This window comes from Crocodylus siamensis, chromosome 2, assembly GCF_052110815.1.
Source record: "Crocodylus siamensis isolate JL-2025a chromosome 2, ASM5211081v1, whole genome shotgun sequence".
Classification (NCBI taxonomy): Eukaryota; Metazoa; Chordata; order Crocodylia; family Crocodylidae; genus Crocodylus; species Crocodylus siamensis.
The window spans coordinates 24865536-24886481 of record NC_143396.1 but is presented as its reverse complement, the minus strand read 5'-3'; the positions used below and the strand labels follow the sequence as shown (position 1 = coordinate 24886481).

At 42.1% G+C, this 20946-nt stretch overlaps 1 protein-coding gene across 2 annotated transcripts in view; it reads left to right on the top strand.

Annotated features, from left to right (window-relative positions):
* KIAA0232 (KIAA0232 ortholog) overlaps positions 1–20946 on the top strand; it is a 135617-nt gene that overhangs the window by 45648 nt on the left and 69023 nt on the right. For both annotated transcript variants that reach the window (XM_090035547.1, XM_090035546.1), the window contains exon 3: positions 15243–15380. Coding sequence is in view for 1 of the 2 variants with exons in the window: in XM_090035546.1 (XP_089891672.1) it covers positions 15243–15380 (138 nt within the window). In the remaining variant the exon portion in view is untranslated. The remainder of the gene's footprint in view (positions 1–15242; positions 15381–20946) is intronic.

Sequence of the window (20946 nt, the reverse complement as noted above, 5' to 3'; positions counted from 1 at the left end):
GTCTTTAGATAATCACATTAATATATAGTATACATATACATTTACTGTTCTGGATAGGGAGGGAATGTCTTGCCTGCTGCCTGACTATTTTGTGTGAATAAAAACAAGAACATTTGAAGCAGTTTGAAGTGGTAAGTTTGGTTAAAAAAACCAACCGCAAACAACACCCCCCCCCCAACCAACCAACTAGGAAAATGTATACAGGCCATCCTCGACTTACAATGTTTCGCGTTACCAACATTTCACACTTACAATGTTTATAAATTGACACCCTGTTTCAACTTTACAATGGCAGTTTTGACTTTACAATGCTTAATCCAGTGCTACGCCATGCCAGCAAACGAGTTCGCTGTGTCGCTCATCTCCCTGGAGAATATCTGCCTAAACTTCCTTGCACACTTTCTTTAAGAAAGCAGACAAGACTCCGGAAAAACCTGCAGCCAAGACTCCTGAGAAGACTCCAGCCAAAAGCCTTTCAAAAAGTCCAGCAAAGTCACCACAAAAAAAGTCCTTCCAAATCAATATGATTGCTATTTACAATATAAAATACATTAATGTAGCTATATTACTCACGTATAATTGATAGAGTACAAAATTCTCCGGTATTGTTGTTGAAAACAGGGTATCGTGCCTTGGTTCAGGAACCAGTCCCCCATTTATGACATTGTTTCTTATGAGAAAATTAGTTCTCAGTTGCAACGTTTTGACTTAAGATGTGGTTTTCAGGAACCAATTGTGTCGCAAGTTTGAGCACTGCCTGTATTCATTCTTATATGCACTTGCTTTTGCAGTGTGGTTTCGAAACTCCCTATTACTATCTGCTTTTGTATTTGTTAGAATGTAAATACCTCTCCCCATAGCAGTGACTTCTGTCTTAAGGCCTGAAAATTAAGGAATTTCATTTCTTTAAACATTTCATACTTCACTTTGAAAGTGTTTGGATTTTAATATGAAGTTATAACTAGCAATGACCTATCCATTTTTTTTAAATACCATATTTATATAGGTGAAAAAGATTAGATCAGAATCCTTAAAGGATTTACTTGTGTATATGGCTTTAGAATGTAGAATGTTTGAAGATTAACTGAGAATGGGGAGGGGAGGCAAAATGTAGCCCGTGGGTCAGATCTGGCCTGCCCCCTTGGTGCTCCACGTGGAGCCAAACCCTACCCACTCATGCTGGGGCGGCCCATGCTGGGCTCCAGCCAGTGGGCACAGCTTCTAGTAGGGGTGTTCCCAATGTGACTGCAGCTAGCTGGGTGCTGTTCTGTTCCCCCTACCTTCAGCAGCTGCTCCTGCTCTTGCGCCTGCCATGCTGTACCAGTCTGCTCCGGGCAGGTAGCTTCAGTAACTTGGCTCCTGCCCCAGTGTGCAGGTCTCCAGCTCCAGCTTCTGGCCAACTTCCACCGGAGGGAAGTGCATGAGGGGGGAATACTGACTTGGCCTGTGACAGCTCATCAAAAGTCCCTGTGTAGCCCTCAGGCCAAAATACTTGCCCACCCCTGACTTAAATGCTGCAAAGAAAGAGGTTCTAAGTTCTAAGATGTTTACACTCCAAGATGCTGATGACATTATTAACACTGTTCTCTTATTTTGTTTTGTAATAGTAATATTTATTCATTTTCACCTCTACTAGCACTGTTCTGAGCACTTCAGGAAGTCTCATTCCATGCATTCTTTGTTTTATAAACTGTAGCAAGGGAAATATAGAATTTTAAGTGTTGGTTTCAGGTTCTGGCAGGTAAGTAAAGTGGACTTTAAAAGCATTGTATGTATTTAATTTTTTGATTTGATATCAGTATTGTATTACAAGCTGTTCATTTTAAAATGAATATTTAAAAAGTTTTAACTAATCAAGGTCTCTAGGAATAATCAGGTTCTTACTGACATAAAACTAATAGAACTGGAAGATCTGGATTTTGTTCTTGCCTTTGCTACAGGCTTATTGTGCAATTTTTTGATAATTGCTTGACTTATTTCTTTATCAGGTTCCTATAATGCCTCCTTAAAGTTTTTCAAGGACAAACTGGTGTGTGAAACATTGGGTAGTGTTGGTCACTGTTAATCCAGGTTATGCCAAATATAGCACTGTCAACGAAGTAACATACTTTGAGCATTCATATAGTAGTATGAAATAAGTACCTTAGGCCACCTGCCTGGGAAGTAACAAAAGATTACCTGTGTAAGTTACCCCTGTTCCACCAATGGAGTGAAGAGCTCCATTGCTCATTAAACTTGTGTAATCCTATGCCTAGACAACTATACCAGGGTATGTTGAGGAGAATATAGCCATAAGCAATAAGTAGCATGAGTTTCTAGGGAATTTAGTAATAATGATAAACTTGACTGCTAGTCTAGTGTCCATGAGAGAGAAGAGAGAACGAAGAATTAAAAAAATAGATGAAGATGAAGCATGAAATAAAACGTATCTGAATTTTACTGGACTGTTTCTCATTGTTGGGTTTAGCATGAAAATTAATTCAAATGAGCTTTGATAGGAATGCTGTTAAATGGCCATTAAGGAAGACTGAATGATAAACAGATGTGTGTTATATTCCCAAAGGAGGTGTCTTGTAGCATCACGAAATATGGTTATAAAACTAAACTTCAGTATACCTGAAGGAAAATAGTGCAAGTGAGCTTGCGTGGGGAAAGGAAACAGGTAATCAAGTCAGGGTGAAAGGAAGCATGGCTTTTAATGTGATCACAGTTAGAATATTTTATTTGTCATTGGAAATTTATTGACAAATTTGAAAGCTTTTGGAGAGAAAAACCCCCCAAAATGATCACAATCTGGAGGAACTGGCTTAAGGGACACGTTTTCTTGGCCAAGATGCCTCTGTGCAGATAGAGAAGAGTCTAATAACACTTGAACATCTGTTCACCAGAGCACCCCATGGGAAGACTAGATCCAACAGTCACAAACTCTTGGAAGACCATTTTAGGCTGGACATAAGGAAAAACTTCTTTACTATTGTTGGCTACAAAGGACCAACTCTCAGGATCATAATAAATTTTAATTTATTGTATGGGATGTGAAGTTACCAATAAATTGTAAATGCAAACTTTGAGTTGTGAGGAGGGGTACTAGTAGAGTTTTGTAATGGTATGTTCCTCTGGCTAGCCTATTGTTAGTTAACGACCAGAGGTTCTTAGTTTGTCATTCATACTTGCATTCACTCAGGGACCAGCTCAATATAGCAGATTTTATCGTTTTACAATTACAATTTCAATGCAGTTTTTAACCATGGTCCAGAGTGTAACTTCATTTTACAGGAAGTATATTCCTTAAGCGTTTAAAGGCATAAAATATAAAATACAAAATGCCATGGTAAAGATGAAACAGATGTAATATAAAAATGCACTGTGAGAAATATATAAAAATGCAATGTGAGGTAGTGAGGATCAAAGGCTACTGGGGACAGTAAGTGAACTAGGTTAGCGCCAGGATGTATTTACAGTCTTTGAAGTAGATATTTTAGTTCTTTTGTTTTCTTTAGTGACACTGAGCTTAATTGATATGTAGATATAGTTTGTAGGTTTCTCCTACAGAAAGCTACTTCAGCTTTCTGGCTTTCTTTGAGTCTTGCCACACCCACGCAATGTGTATGCAAGGTCTGTGCCAATACTTAGAAGGAAAAAGAAATGCACAAAATGGGGGCGGGGAGGGAGTGGGGGGAAGAAGGGGCTTCTGTTATATCAATGTCCAGAAGGCAAATGTATGAAGGGGGATTTCTGCTGCACTGTCCAAGTCCCTAGGGCCTGGAATAGACTTACCCCAGAGGTGGTGTGGGCACCTGCTCTGGATTCCTTTAAGAAGTACTTGGATGCCCAGCTTGCTGGAATTGTTTGACCCCTGCTCACTATCTGCTCTTTGGGCAGGGGGCTGGACCTGATCATCTTGTGAGGTCCCTTCCAGCCCTAAAAATCTATAAAAGCTATAGAAAGAGAAGCTATATTGTACCACATTCAGAGAAGTATATTTATGAGTAATGATATGAAATTTATATGATACGTCATTGACTCAGATGTTATTCAGATTAAATTTATTCTAAAGTAAAATGTAGGTCTTGACACATAGTCATGCATTGTCATAGGCTAGGAGAACTGTGCTTGGTTTTTAACAGTGGCTTGGTTAATGAAAGACAGGCAACAGTCACGGGCAACCTTTTAGCAGTTCTTTATGTAAAACTGTAAAAAGTAAAATTGTGCGCCAAAATACCATGAAGTGCCTAGGAGGGAAAGCTTTTTTTTTAACCGTCTTAATTCCAGAATAATTTACAGTTTCAGTCTGTCCCAGGCCCACCTAAAGTGGAACTCGGGTACGTGGAACCTTACAAACAAGAATAGCTAAGGTGCTTTCAGAGTGTGAGCACCAAGGCCTGTGCTCTGGCCCTAGAAGTGAGCTCATTCCAATAGGCACTGAGCCACCACAGTTTTCTCTGATGTAAGGTATAGCTGCAGGTTCTTAGTGGCTTCGAGAATGAGAATACATTTTTTCAATTTGATTTTTAAATGGCTTTTAGTTTTTGTGGTTTTTTGTTTGTTTTTTTGGGTTTTTTTAAGTATTGATATGTAGGGGGTAAGAATATAAAGAGTTCTGGAGTGTGGTTATTGTGGAATGCATCCAGCAGCCCTTACCACTGGGACCTCATGAAAATGTTTATGAGTAGTGTCCCTTCCTTTGGCCTATAGGGTCTACAGATGAGGGTCATCCCCTGAGGACTTTTAATGAGGAACTTGGTGCACTAACCACCATTAGACAGTTTCCTTCAGCCTACGTGCTGACTTTCTAAGGTCTCCACAAGTGGGATCTCTTTCCTTCAGAGTTTCTAGAGTTTGCAAGAATAAGGCTTCCTCCTATGATGTTTTCATGACTACATCAAAGGAAAAAAACTAAAGAAACAGACAAAAAAGAAATGTTAATGTGAATTTAAGGTTGGGGAGTACCTGTTGGTAATTTTAAGGGGGAAGGTTATAGATGTACATTTTTATAATAATAATAATAATGTACTTTAGTATTTTCTGGGCACATACATATATGCATAAGTGTAAGTGGCATTTTTGAGACTTAGTTGACCACGTATGGTTGCATAGGTGTCCAGAAAAAAATAGAATGCCACCCTTAAACTACGGAGAATTTTGGAAAGGGAAAAAAAAAGGAAACCTATGGAAAATGCAGTAAGAGCACCCATGTCCTTAATTATTATAGAACCCTTAGGAATGGTCTTCCCAGAATGCTGAAGCTAATCCATATCATTTTACTGAATGGAATCCATCATGTAGAAAGTCTTGCTGTTCATTTCACTGGGGTATTGCCACCTGAATACTTTCATGGACAAGCAGCATATTAGTTTAAACTAAAATTTAAACATTTTGTATAACACCGGTGCTAGATGTGCACACCTCTGTGCACTAAGTCCACAGGTACTAGTATGCCTTCATGTACCAATCTCTTCAGTGTTCTACATTAAATAGTAGCATTTACAGGTAAATAGTATGCGTGGAATGGTGAAGCATGTAAGATGTGTATGTATGAAACCTGTGATGCAAATTTTCTAAATTTTTCTCACAATCTTCAAACATGTTTCCATATTTAACCATTCCTGTGTTAGCTCATGCTTCCTCTAATTTTTTTACGCTTACAGGGAAATCTCCATTAGCAAGAAGAGGAAGTTCTTAGACCTATAGTAGCATTCAGATTTTGCTGCATACAATAGAAAAATAATAGTTTGAGTTATAGATGGGTTAAGAGCAGCCTCACCACCATAAAAACTGTTGGCCACCCACTGTAATTCTAAAGAGGAGGCCCAATGCCACCTATGCTCATTAACTGTAACAAACTCTGATTTACGGACATGCTAAGTACTTGACAGCTTTTGCAAACGCCCATAGAGTATTATGTTTTTCCTATCACCCACCTGAGAGAGGGGCACTTGATGCATAGTTACACATGCCCTGAAATGGCGGGTTCATAGCTGTACTTCTTAAATAAGTTTTTTCAAATGAAAACTTTTATCTAGGTCCCTGCAGGAATGAGAGAGGAACTCTTGTTTGAGGGGATCTTGTTTTTTCTCCAGCTTATCACTTTTAGGGAAAATAGATCTAAAAGCAAAGACTTCCTACATTTATTGCATTAAGGATTAAATATGCAGAGCTTCAAAAAATGTAACATACATACAGTAACTGTATAGTTGTTGCGTGTAACTGCATTTTTTTTTTTTGGTACAATTAATATAAAAGCAGCACATTAAGTTCCAGATTTAGCAAGGGGTGGACAAGGAGTGTCTTTACCAACGCACTCGCATAGAACTGGGTTTCCTGGATCCAGATAAAACTGTTCTCTGGCCTGCATTTTGTTGGTTAAGTGGGCCAGGGCCATCTGTGGCAGGGAGGGGTGAATTGGGGCAACTGGCCCAGGCCCTGCCCTCTGGGGGGGTGTCCTGCAGAACTGGGTGGAGAGCTCGTGGCTGCTGCATTTGAAGTTTATCCCATCTGTCCATGAGTGGGTTGGACATCTCTTTGCTTCTTTCAGCCAGAAGTTCTGTCTGGCACCCCTACTGCCACGTCTGGTATGCCGGGGCTTTCACTCCTTGGTGTATGTGTGTGGTGGGGAGGGGAGCTCTGTGCAGGGTGCTTTGCCCCGGGATCTGCACCCTGCCGAGATTGTCTTTAAATGGGTATTATCTGTATACAGGATAGGCAAATATGTAGTAATTTCTGGAGAAATCTAACCTTTTTTTGTGCTTTCTTTTTCATCCTTTGTACATTAAAGTTGAAATGGAATGTTGTGTGCATAATTTTTCCTTTCATTTAAAGAAAAGTAAAGGGAAATGGGGGAACTGAGATCCCAATGTTTATTTTGAAATCAGTGGAACTGTTCAGATGTATAACTGTTTGCAGGATGAGATTCAAAGACCACTACTACTACAGCTACAACTACTACAGCTGAATGTATGCAAACAAACTGAAAATCAGCAGAAAAATACTTTAAGTATCTTAACATAAGGTATGTTGGAGTAATATGATAAAGAATACAGTAATTAATTTACAGAAATTTCATACAAATGCGCACATTTTTTTTACACTTGTTCTTCACATTAGCTAGGAGTTCTTTAGAAAGTTTGATAAGAAAGCTAGATAATAAATTTCTGCTTGAAAAGCAAAATAATATATTTTTTTTTTTTGCTGGAGGGTGCTGGATTCCCTTTTTATTTGCACTTAATAAAAGATGATTGAAAATTTCCCCCACTTTCCCCCACAGTTCCTCCCAGCAGTTCCTTTTGCAGTGTTTTTGCTCTAGAGCAGGGGCGGATACAGCCCATGGAGCCATTTTCTTGGTCTTTCCCAAGGAGTTGTGGGACTTGCTGATAGTTTCACCAGAGTCTCGTGTCTTTAGTCATTGTGGAAGCTTAGGATTTCCATAATTCTGCCATTGTCTTCCAAAGGTACCTGTAGATTGGTTCAGGGGTATTGCTGCAGTGAGTATGCTGTAGCACAGGTATCTTGGGGCTCTGACATTCAGCTGGTTGCTTTCCAACGGCTGTCAGCAAAGGAGATCCCCATAGGAGCTCTTACGTAAGTTCTAATCAATGCGACTCAGGCTTTTAGTAATGCAGCCCCTTTGGACGATTCATCCTCTTTTGCATTTAAATCCTAGTCGTATTTTCTTTAGTTATTTAATTTTGAGTGTATTTTACTTCACAATGGGTAACCATCATTATCCACCCTGTTGGCTTAGCTGTGTTGTCTTGTGGGAATTAATTTACTTTACCAGGTTGGTTCACTTTGGCTAACAGTCGTTATTCACTTCGCTGTGTTTGGGGAGCACCAAGGACATTTGAGAACTGAACCTGAGTCTGACCCTGTATGGATGCTTCAGATTAAAGGGAAGTAGGCTCCAGATGACGCATTAGTTCCAGAAGGAATCATGAGAATTAAATGAGGAAAGGTTCTGTAGTGGCTAGCATCCAAAACCTGCCACCTGCAGGTATGGCACCTGCTTTCATATACTGTGCAGGGTCATTATGGATTGTTATGCTTTCCTTCAGGTTCATTTCAGTGTGCTATGGTGTCAATTTCAGCATATCAAAATTCATCATCACTATTTGGTACTTTTTCACCAGTGTTAGAGGGGGGTATCACTATTTAACTTGATTGGCACGTTTCCATCCTTGGCTCCTATTCCAAGTAATTTTTTGAAAATAATACATCATGTTACCTCCATATTGAGGGGAAAAATTACAGCCTTCTGACACTGTGTGTCGGGTTTTCTTTGTTGGGGGTTTTTTTAACATCTTTTGAAATCATGTAAAATATAGTAGAATCACAGTCTTCCTCTCCAAGGCGGTTACATAGTTGCTGTATTTACCCAGAGGCCTCAGTTGCATCTGTTCCTTGTATCAAATTGTTTAACTGGTATGTTGGCACTTCTTTTAAGACCTAGAGGACAACCATGGAGTCTTGCAGACTCTAGATTTTGTGAGGTATTTCTCTTGAGTTACAACTGGTCTTCCGCGGGCAATTGGTTTGCACAGGAGTCCAGCTGGAGACTACTTCCATTGGATTGGTGTGGATAAGCTGAGAGCAAAATGGGCATTTGTTCAAAACTAGTCACCATACGATAATATTAGTGGCAAAACTCCATTTCAGGCTTTCTCTGTTATCTTAGTGCTCCAGTAAAGGCACAGTTTGCATGTTATCTGACTGGTCATACCTCTTTCCAAAGTAAGAATTTTTCTGGATTGATTTTGGTGTACAGCCATTTCTAATTGGTGAGGGACTTTCCTTTTCAGCTTAATAGGCATGCAAGTATTTACCTCTTCCCTCTTGCAGATATTCACACCATGGAATATTATGCCATGTGCATTTGTTTTTGGCAGATATGGGGCATATGTGGTAGCCACTGATATACTGAGGACTTTGAAGTCCTGGCAAAGAGAGCAAAATTGAGAACAAATTGAGGCAGACAGTTCAGAAGATCTGAAAGTGAAAGATTTATTTCTTCATTTGCTAAGTAAATTCAGAGGGCTTTTTGCTGCTTACCTGAATGAGCAGCTGCCAGCCGTTTGATCAAATTACTTGGAAGAATATGTTTAGCATGGCACTTGGCCAGCTCAGGAAACCTCTGGTATTCTTCATTCATTCTGGTAGCAATGGATATTTGGAATATTTGAGGCAAAAGGGCCGTGTGTCCCATTAAGCATTGTTAGGTATGATTCTCCTCCCTCTAAGAAAAATGTAAGATGATTTTTGTTACAAATCATGCTACAAATTACCCAAGTTCCTTGATCTATCTCATCCAAATGAATCGTCCCACTACAGCTTGTTTTCTGACAAGGTTGTTTCTTGTAATCTGTCTCTCTGCAGGTGTTCCTACCTGGTACATTTTTGCTCATCCTCTGGTGTGCCCTCAAAGGTTGAACACAGAAATTTTTTATAAGTGGGCCTCTGTATTTCTCTTGAATTACTTTGAATACAGTGCCTGGTTGCCTTCTTGGATTCATGCTGTTAGGGACTACTCAGAGTTTATGAAGTGTTTCTTCATGCCTTTATTGCTGTTTTCTACAAGGCTGTAATACCTCTTAAATATTCTATGCTGCAATAGTCCCAGTGGGGTTCAAGTAAATCTGTAAACATTCTTCATGAATCTGTTGCTGGATGGGATGTGCCCTAAAGTACTAAAGGAACTGGATATCCAAATATTCAGAGCCACTGGTTCTGAAATATTGAGAACTCATGGAGGTCAGGTGAGGTCCAGGATAATTGGAAAAATACCAATATGTAGTGTCCATTTTAAGAAATGGAAGGAGGATCCAGGACTATAAAACAGTCAGTCTGATCTCACTGCCAGAAAAGACCAAGAAGCAGGCCATCAAAGAATCCATTTCTGAGCATCGGAGAGAACAGATCCTGTGCACTGCACCCTGCTCATCTACTCAGCCACTCCATGGTGAACTCTGTGTGGTTGAATGGCTGGGCAGGAAGAGCCCTGTGCCACAAAGCAAGTAAGCTCGGGAAAGAGCCATGTCACCCAGTTGGGGAGGGAGTCTGGGAGCAGGGAGGAAAGATCCTCCGCTGCCCAAAGGGAGAGGTCGAGGGGAAGAGTTTTTGTGCCACCTGGGTGGAGGGCCAGAGAAGATAAAAATCCCTATGTTGTGCAGCTGTAGGATCCAGGCACAGAAGACACAAGCAGTAACACTTAGGTCTTTGCCTCCCTAGGATAGGGTAAGACCCTCCTTCCCTCTCCCCACCCTCCAGCACTGCCCCTACACACCTCTGGTGGTGGTTGAGGTGTTGCCCAAGGCACAAAATTACTCTGCCCTGGTCCAGCCCAGCCTGGCAGTCCCTAACCAAGACCTTATGCCTATGTTTCAAGCTCCAAATCTAGGGTGTCCAAAGTGAGACTGGCCCTGTCACTGTCCCTTACCCAACCCCCCATGCTGGATGCCCCCAGAATGCCCCTCATGTAGCTCTGTACACCCTAGTGCTGCCCCATGCTGAACCCTCCATTCTGGGTGTCTCCAATTACAGCCAAAGGCAGGGTTTTAACTGTCATGCAGTGTTTTCTGGGGGGTGCTTGCTTGGGACTGTGGCCTTGTCAGGTCGCTGAGAGAGTCCTCTGAAGTCAGCTCAGGCTTAGCTTCTAGAGCAAGGGGAGGAGGACCTAGGCTCCCTCCCACCCTGAGACCTTGGCCTTTCAGTGTCTTGCCTTCCCTTATTCTTTGTAGCCCTGACTCAAGTGAGCCTCCAGTTCCTCTACCTTTTGTCGGGGCAACCCAATATAGCCCTCACTTCCAAGCAGCAGAGCAGACCAGTCTCTTCATTAAATGCATTTGTTTGTGGCAAAGGCCAACCAGCCAGATTAGGATTAACCAGTCCCTCTGCCCTCAGTCTGGGCTGTGCAGCCCTGACCACTGTTAAATATACTCAGCTTTCCTTTTCCAGGCTTTCCAGCTCCCCAAAGCTTCTCCACTTCTCCCACTCCTTAGACTCTTCTGGCCAAGAACTGAGGGGCTGCTTCCTCTAGCCTACTCTCCCATTGTCATACTTATCTCAAGCCAGTGTCAGGCATCTCTTCCTTGCTAAGGAACTAGTCAAGATGACAAAGCTATTCAAGTCTCTGTTGAGGCTAAAAGACCTTTTTGTCTTGTGCTGCATGTAATGGGACCTGGCACTTAACCCTTCTTTCTCTGTAAACAGTCACATGCCTCTGGCCATGTGCAGTGGAAGGACAGCAGGATACTTTTGGAAGAGGAAGTGTCACTTCCAAGGGCCAGGTTAAGATTTCACTGGCATTTCAGCTGCTGCCAAATTAATGACTTTAGATCCTTGCTCACCGTATAGAATTGGAGTAATTGCAGGGCCAGGGAAGGGTTAACTTGGTGCTTGGCTCCTTTCTGAGCAGCATTGTCCTGCTGCTGCTCTGCTCTTTGTGGCCATAGATTCTAGCCCCCAGGTGCAAACTGGTACACCTCTGGGGAGCAGGGTGGCAGTGAAGGAGAGGGAGGTCTTAACTCATGGCTTGCCTGCCAAAAAGGTGACAACCAGTATAATACACATTGATTTAGCCAGGCTTCAAACTCCCATCTGCCTTGTCATCTTTATTAAGCCAAAGGTGTACAGGCTAGATAAAAGTACCATGTAAGGGAGATGCATAACTGATTGGATCATTGTGCTCAACAGGTAATTATCAAAGGCTCAATATCTGTTGGGGAGGAGATACTGATGCAGGTTCCCTTAAGGCAGTGGTCACCAACTAATGGATCTCGATCCACCAGTAAATCTTGGAGCCTCTGAGGCTGGGATGGGGGGCTGAATGCCCACATGCATGTATGCGTGCATCCCAGCCCAGCAGGTCAGTCCATGGGAGAGGGAACTAGATCGAGGCCCCCACGGTGAGGGACAGTACCACAGAGGCAGGAGTGGGGCCCTGACTGGGTGGGATTTACCTGCTGTGGAGGCACACCCCCAAATATTTCTTTTCTCTCTGCCTTGATCTGTTCCCCCTCCCCCACCCTTCCCTCCCCTCTGGCTTACCTGCTCGGCTGGCAGGAGAGGTGGCAGCAGCACATAGTAGATCTTGGGTTGCTTTTAAATGGCAAAGGTGATCTACTTAAAAAGGTTGGAAACCACTGCCCTAAGGTCTGTCCTAGTCTGGAACTGTTCAAGATCTTCATTAACCATTTGGAGCCCAACATAAATAACTGGCGAGGGCTCATTTGGAGTACTGATATTGGGGTTTCATGCTTCAAGGTGAAAAAACAGATGAGAGAGAGCCCAGTGGAGAGCACAAAAGTGTTTAGAGCTCTGGGAAACATTTATGAAGAAAGCTAAAAGAACTGGGATTATTTTGTCTGGAGCAGAGAAGACTGGGCGGGGGAGGGGGGCAGTTACTTGATAGGCCGCCTGTGTTCTCTTGTAGGTATATGAAGCCTTATCATTTCATACTGCAACAGCCTGTCTATAGCCTGTAACTAGGTTTTGTTGCCTAGACTCATTAATGCCAGTTCCAGACTACTGTTTCTGCCCCAAGATTCCCTGCTGGAAGATGTGCATGGTAACTACATGTTCAGGTATTTACCAAGAGCTGTTCTGTGCGTGTGTTCTTTTGGGGTTTTTTTTCCAAAGAGCCCTTATAGTGAGGTTACAAATCTGTACTCAGCCCATGAAGAGGAAGAATCCAAACTGTTAGGAATTTTTGTTAGAATGCTTTTTGGTTTGGGATGTATTGTTCAGTCCATGAATTTATGGTCACTATGTTTTGCATGGCATCAGTTGTTTGGGGTTTTTTTCTTTGTGTTCTTTGGCATTTGCTTATGTCTGTAAGATCTGTTCGTAAGTGGTAAATTATTTAACCTTTTCCCATTGAGACATCTCGAAGTTTTTACTAATTTAAACTTCTGCACATCTGGTGTCTGCAGAAGGTCAAAGTAACTCAAATGTAGTTCTGTGGACTGTTTTATCATGTCCTTAAATGGACTCATAGGAGGTGTGATATGTTCTTGGTTTGTCATTCAAGTAATTTGTTTACACATTCCTGCATTAGTCTTATAAATGAAAAGAATACACTTTTTTTTGTATTCAGGAAGTAAAAGAAGCATTTTGATAGGAACTGGCCCCTGAATTTGCTTGAGTAGTCTGCTCGTAAGAAAAAACAACACAGATATGGGTTCCTTAGGCTGGGAATGTTAGCACTATGAGGGTTTCCAAATGACATGTCCGTCCCAGCAGCATAAGGCTTAAGAGTGCAGTCCCTCAAGATGTTGCTCCTGGGTCTGTTTTTAAAGATCTGTTTTTGGGATGAGATGAAATATGGAAAATACGGAAACCTAAAAGGATACCTTCTTGAAAATTTTTTGAATAATTCAGAATGGGAATGATGACCGACTAGATCATCTTGATTTACAGTATTCATTACCTGTGAACTCCATAAATATTGAGTTATGTTTGGTAAGTTAACTAATTGATACAATCTGACTGTGTTTTATGTACAAAGTAGACAAATTATAGCTTCAGAGGGGTTCATTATTCTGAATTTCCTGACTTATGTGCATTGAAACAGTCAACCCTAATGCCACACTGAAGTAATTTCTCTGTGGTCAGCATGTTGACTAGGCTGTTAAATCAGGCTTTCTCTGTTCGTCTATGGATGTTGAATCCTAAATTGTTACTATACGTACAATAAAGACTATCATCAGTCAAATTAGCTGAAATTTCTGCAGGACAGTAAACTTAATCTCTTGGTACAGGATACTCAGGTAGGATTTTTTGTAGTGATTTAACTTTAATCAGTCATTATACTGCAGAAATATGACATCAAAATGTGTGGGGTAAATTACTATATTTAAGTATACATGTTTTTGAATTTCAGGTCCCCTTCCACAAGTTTGGCAAATGAGTGTAGGCCAAGTACAAGTTAGAACAAATGCTAATCTAATTATGTTAATGAATTTGACCACTAGAAAGGGGCATGGGTAGTTATCACCTGTGGAGCAAAAGGAAATTAGTAGAGAGAGAGAGGGAGATGATATTGTTTTTATGAGCCATAAAACCAATAGCCATTAAATCCATGGTTTTTGGCGTCCAGTAGAGTTTCTGAATTTCTGTTCCCAAGCTTGTCTTCTGAACGTATTGGTCTCCTTTCAGGATAAGAGCTGTGAGATCAGAGATGGAGTTTTCTTTTAGTGGGAAGTTATTCTCCCACTGGTGATGGGAAGTTTCTGTCCTTTATCATTTTTTTTGTGGGAATTCATGCTGAAGAGTAGTGGTTGGTTCGTTTCACACACATAATTTCTGTGAGGATCCTATACCTGTTTAAAACAACGTGCAGTTACCTCATTCGGTACACCAACAGCCCTCATAGAAAAATGCTTCTAATATACCTGTAGTTTTACCCAACACTTTTTGAAATAAATATGATGTGAAATAATAGTCAACGTTTTGTTGAAACATATAAGCTGAATATATAACTGCCTATAAGTTGTTAAAGGAGTATCAGGAATCAGAGGGTGAAAAAAAAAATTTTATGAAGGCAGACATCTCGGCTCCACATTAGAGATGGAGCGATTCACTCCTTACGTTCTTCTGTTCTCATCAGACCGACAAGTTGTTGAATGCCTATAACAAAAGGTGTTTTTCACATTGCATCTTATAAGAAAATGTTACGTAAAATGATACAAGTAGTAAAGCATTACCCGGAATTAACTTTATAATGGTTTAACAGATGCTGTTTTGAAAATCATGCTAAATATTTGTGTTATGGAGCACATATAATTGAAGTACAAGACAAATTAATATGAACATTTGTGCTTAGATCCTGACACTGGTTTTGCTCCTTTTAACATCTCTCGGTATCTCAGCTGCAAGACTTCCGACCTCACTATTTAACTGTTATTGACATAACGTCATAGGCAGCATGTGCTAACAGCTTATTACACTGCAAGTTTTTCCCTCAGAATTGTAGAGGAAGAATATTTTTTCAGTGGGGTGTCAGTCATGTAACTAGGTCTCAAAAAGCAGCATTACTTGGTGAACTAAGCAAAAGATTTGTCACCACGATCTCCTGCATTTTAATCCTGATTCTTCAGTTGGCACCTCGTGATCTTGGACACATTTTTTAACTTCTGTAGGACTTAGTTGTCTGATCTCTACAATTCATACTACTTTAGAAAGCCAGAGAATTAAAAGTGAAATACTTTTTTAATGTTAATTTTGATCCTTTTCCCTCTAACTTGTTTTAGGAGAATGACATCTTCCTGGGCTGGGAAAAAGGAGCTTACAAAAAATGGGGAAAGAGTAAGAAGAAGTGCTCTGATCTAACACTAGAGGAAATGAAAAAACAGGCTGCTGTCCAGTGTCTTCGCTCTGCTTCTGATGAAGTAAGTTTGGGTTGCCTGGTAGGTTCAAAGAATAGATACAACATGCTCAAGAAATAGCTATGTCAATTTGTGGTATGTAGCTGTTTAGTACACAATCTCAAATTGTGTAACAAGGTCTCCTTGAAAGTCTTTGGGAGTTCCTCATTCTTCCTACGTGATACGAGATCTGGGTAGAGCTGTGGTGATTTTGTTGAGACTACAGTAGAGTGCTCTGTACCATTTATGGGCTCATCTGTTCTTGCCATGGACCCTTCTGTTCTAGATAATGCTGAAGCCTCTACATATTGTATAGCCAAGTTTACTAAGATCTTAAGCTTCACTTCACGTCGGGGAATGACATAGGTTGGCTCTGTGCTATTTGCGGGGCTATGTACTGTCAAATTAAATGTAACAAATTCTAGCAAACATACTTTTTAGTATTGCTGCTGAGAAGACTGAACTGAAGAAGGGGAGAGAAAACTGGCAACAGGTCAAGGAAGGATACCAGAAGCAACAGAAAGCATGTGAAGGGGAAAAGTAGAGACAGTTGTTAGGAAGGAATAGCATAACACAAATGGAGAGCTGGACAAAAGGGAAGGGAGAATGGGATGGAAACCCTTTTGTCTATGATTTTAAACCAACACCTTCCCAGAGAAAGTTAAATTTCAGACAAAAGAAGTCAGATTAGATTGAAGGAGGATTGTAATGTTTAGCTCTTTATTTACAGTTGCCTATGCTCCTATTCTTCCCAGCACTTACAGTTCCAACAGTTAGACAAAACAAACTTTTTTATGGGCAATGTCTGTTTTCTGTTAGTACTCTTATCTTATTTTTGAGAGACGTAGACTTGAAGCAGTGCTGTGCAAGCACTTTACAGAGGGCAGTAACCTGTTGCATAGTGTGGCTTGGGGAACCACTCTCTTTTGTAACTCATAAATTAACATGGGGGAATAGTGTGAGAGGCAAGAATTTTTGTGGATGATGTCTTCGGGCTCACTGTACCTGAGAAAAGTACGGTGGTACCTAGAAGCTTGTCTACATGCCTCCCAACTATATAGTTTGTCCAGTAACCACTTGCAGAACTCCTTGCCTCACTTTTTTTGGATCATCAGGGCTACAATATCACCCTTACACTACAACATTTATGATATTGTCATAAATAGATCATCAGCACCCCTTAATGTCTAGCTTTGGAAGTAGCTCATTTGATTTTTTTTTTTTTTTCTTTCACAAGAGGCTTGGGTGTGTTAAGGAGAATCTCTTTTCAGTTTAAACAAATTAAATGGACAGGAAAGTACAGCTAAAATGGGAGAATTTTACATTTAGGACTTAAAACATTTTAATCAAATATAGTATCTTTAGGGTAGGGTTTTTCTTTTTCTTAGATGGGAAACTTATTGTGAGCTGATAGCATCCAATGTACATTTTAAATTGCCAAAAAGCCCTACCTAGATAACAATTTTTTTGCTAACTGCTGAAAATCATAGCCTGGTAACTTGAGCACAGAACCTGAAAGCCCGTATTCTATGCAATAATGTAACATTGTTAGATGATTTCTGTTTAAAAGTGAAGCTGTGTTTTTTAAATAAGCAGATGGTTTGGTATTTGTATTTAAGCAATATCATCTAACATACTGAACATCTCTGTAAGTCAAGAAAGATGTAATGCTTTGACTAGGCTCTACTTTTCGGCAAGTTATTAGTAGTTGGGCACATCAGGGAAAGATCCAACCTTGACAGAAACTGTCCACTGAAACCATGTGAAAATGGATGGATGTTGTTAGGCTTGCAGCAAATCCTAGTGTGTGTATGAGTGTTAAAATAATTAAGGATGGGGCTGTTTGATTGCAAATCAAGCCTTGATGCCTCTAGTTATCTCTGTTCAGCTGAACATTTGGTGATTAATGTTCATGTAGCTCCCCATCTATTCTGAACCGTTTTGAATTTGTCAAGAAGGGTTGGACTGGTCTGAAAATGATAATCTGGAAAATTGCTCAAAATACAGAAATACATTCCTTGTATTTGAGGATATGGACAGAGAGACTAATTAAAACGGACTTAAATCTCCCCAGCTCTCTTACTGTGCATCATCTTCTCTGTAGTAAGTGCTTCTTACAGTAAGTAGAAACTAAATGGTGATAACTTTGTCTTGTTCCGTTCATGGATAAACTACCTAGTTTTAGCTTTTACATACACTGGGTTAGGTTCAGATGCTTAAGACAGTTAACACAGAACAGGTGATACTCAGTAAACCTCTATTGCCTTTTGTTGAATTCTGAATGATATATTCATCTATCCATACCAGCAGTCAGCAGAGGGGAATTAACATTCTGTTGCTGAAGTGCAGAAGAAATTTAAAAGCCATTGGACTGCAGTTTGATGTGAGGGGAAATGGGCATTTAATCCAGTAAAATATTGAGGTGGACTGGAAAATGCATGGAAATCCCCTCAGAGAAAACAGTCCCTTATATTTTAACTGCAACACCTGATTCTCTTGATGTTTAATGGCTGTTTTTGTACAATAAAGCATCACCATCTACATGTGCATAGCAATTGCTGCCTAGTAGCTAAGTCTAATGCGCCATTTTCTAGTACCGATAGATACAGGTATGAGAAAACAGTGCATTAAACTAATGTGCTGAAGCACATATGTAGATACTGACCAGGACCAAATTGCTTCTGGTCAATCCAGGCAGTTAGAGGCCACAGGTTAGCCCCTAAGCTCTGCGTGGCTTGCAGCTGCTCTGGGTAGCAAGCGGGGGAGCTGTCTCATTTTTCCTCCCCCCCCACTCCCATTGCCCCCTGCCAACCCAGGGCTGGCCCCCTGGGGGAATCCTGGAGCTCTCCCTGGCTGCTGTGAGTGGAGAGGAGAAGGGAGACTGAGCTTCATTTCCAGCAGGCAGGCAGGCAGCCAGGAGTGCAGCCCAGCAGTGTGGAGAACAGTGTCCAGCTAGTAAATCTATGGTGGTGGTAGGAGCGGGGGGGAGGGAAAAGGCATGGAGCCAGGACAGATCCCCACTTGTGTGCTGCTGCTGTGCTGAGCTGCAGCCGTCCAGCAGCTGGATGCACATGGTGTGGGGCCCAGACCTGACTGGGTCTGGAAGCGTCTGTGGTCCAGGGCTGCATGGAGGGGTGGGGGTCCCTGCTGCTGGGTGCACCCTGCTGGGGGCCCGGGCCCCCTCTCACCTGTGCTCTTGGCAGAGGTGGCTGCTGCTGCCTGCCTGCTGTGCCTGGAGCACAGGTGGGGGAGGTACAGGCCCCCTGTGCCTCCTCCAGGCTGTGCCCAGCGGCAGGAATCCCCCTTCCCCCACAATCCCCTCTCTGGTGGAGAGCCCCAGACCAGGCTGGGGCCTAACCCCATGTTTCTTTGGCTGCCAGGTAGACACGGCTTTCCCCAGTGGCGGAGATAAGTGGTGTTGGGCCCTAGCTTGGCCAGGTCTGGGACTCTCTACCAGCCAGGGGTGCATGGGGGACCCCAGGGGCGTGTGCCGCCATCTCACCTATACTGTAGAGGCCTGTGCCCCTCTGTGCTTCAGGTACAGCAGCAGCAGCCTCTTCTTCCTGGAGCACAGGTTTGGGGGGGGGGGGCACAACCCCCAGTGGCGGAGGGCCCCAGACTCAGCCAGGGCCCGATGCCACGTGAGTCCCAGCTGTTGAGCTGAGCCGCACGTGGCCAGCTGCAGCGGGGCTCAAGGCACAGCAGCAGCCGCCTCTGCTGCCTCCACCTCTGCCTCTGCAGAGATGGGGAGGGAACCCCCCTTCCCGAGAGACCTGCTGGGCTGGGGGCAGCGGGTGTGCATATGGGCGCATGTCCAGCTGTCCCCCCTCTTGATGTAAAGAGGCTCCAGGATTGACCATTCGATCGCGAGCCCCGGGTTGGTAACCACTGTTGTACGCTGTTAGGTGTACAAACATGATTCACAAGATAAACCCAGAGTTTTCAAAAAGGAATCCATAGTGTAAAAAAAAATGTTATGCTGTTGTGGTCTCTCTCAGTTCTTCACAGAAAAAAACTGCTTTATTAATTTTCTGTAGTCAAAAAAGTGAAAACTAACAGCTGACATTGTTTGAGGGATGCCTTGAACATAAAAAAGTTGAGAACCACTTCTGTATGGCCTACAGCCTTTCAAAAGCTCTCTTTTTCTGTATCTCTTTTTTGTACCCATGTTAGACTTATCCCTTTTATTTTGCTGTTTACTTTTTGTCTCTGTCATCTTATTTGGCAAGACCCCAGTTCTCTTCTGGTCTGCATCTCTTTGGCCCTGGGAATTTCTTAAAAGAGAAATTTTGGACTACTAGGGTATCTCTGATTTAGGGTAGGGGCAGAGCAACACCTTAGAAACTAATGGTCTCAAAAAACTTTTGTAGGTAACATCCTACTTTATCAAATGCTATGAATGGACTGCATTTCTCTCTATAATTTCCTTTCAGGTATTTGAAAACTGTTATCCAATCCCCACCCTCCGCCCTCTCTTCTGCAGACTAAATAATACTAATTCTTCTGTCTTTTCTCATCAGTCATGCTTCTCAGGCCTCTAACCATTTTTGTTGCTCTGAGCTGGACCCTTTCTAATCTCTCCACATCCTCCTTGAAGTGTGGGGCCCAAAACTCAACACAATATTGAGTGAGGCCTCACTGGTGCCAGTGACATACGAATCCATAGCACTTGTTGAAACCATGGTTAACATAGTCCAGTCCATAGATGATTTCTGTTTCTTCAGTTAGAACAGTCAACTGGTGACTTGTTGGCTGCATGCAACCCCTCAGGGTTTAACAGCTGGTCCAGGCACTGCTTCTGCAACACTCTTCTGTTGTGGGCTCACCCTCCTTCCTCCAGCTTTTGGTGCTTGCTTGTACATGTGGCAGGTGGCAGAGCAGCGTGGCTCAGCTCAGAAAACCAAGGGAACAGGTGGCTAAAGGGCTCAGGGGGACCTAGATCACTGATTCAGTGTACCTGGGAGGCAGCCCACATGGTTGTAGAGGCTGCATTGCATCAGGGGAGTGGAGGGCACCTGTGGTAGAGTGTAGAGCAGAACACGTATGTAGTGAGCCATGCAGCATGCAACCCAGAGGGTGCTGCAGATGAAAAATGTAAGTATTCAGTGATTTAAGCCCATTGACTGTTCAGCTGGGTACCAGACTCTGTTAGAGCATACAAGACGACCTGCAAACCTTAGAGTTAGAGCTCATTCCGGCAAATCCAGAGTGATTTCATTGGCTTTAAGTAATGTCTGGCTGATATCTGAATTGACCCTACCTGGAATTCTGTGCATGCCTTTACCAAGCACAAAGCCATTTTGGAAGCCTCCAAGGATGGAGACTGTGTTTGGTAAAGTAACATTTCAGTGGTGGTTCACCTAGGCCTCAGGAAACCCATCTTCAAGTGATCTGGGCACTGCATGGGAGTTTCTCCAGTGGGAATGTGCTTATGAACAAGCACTTTAAGGAAGAAGTAGTTGGCTTTTTCATTGTGTTGTCTATATACATGTTTCACTTCCTGCCTTTTTGGTTCCTCTCCTTCAAAGTCTGTGACAACTTATTATTCTTCATGTGGAAAGAAATTTAGCATGCTGTTATATTCTTGGTG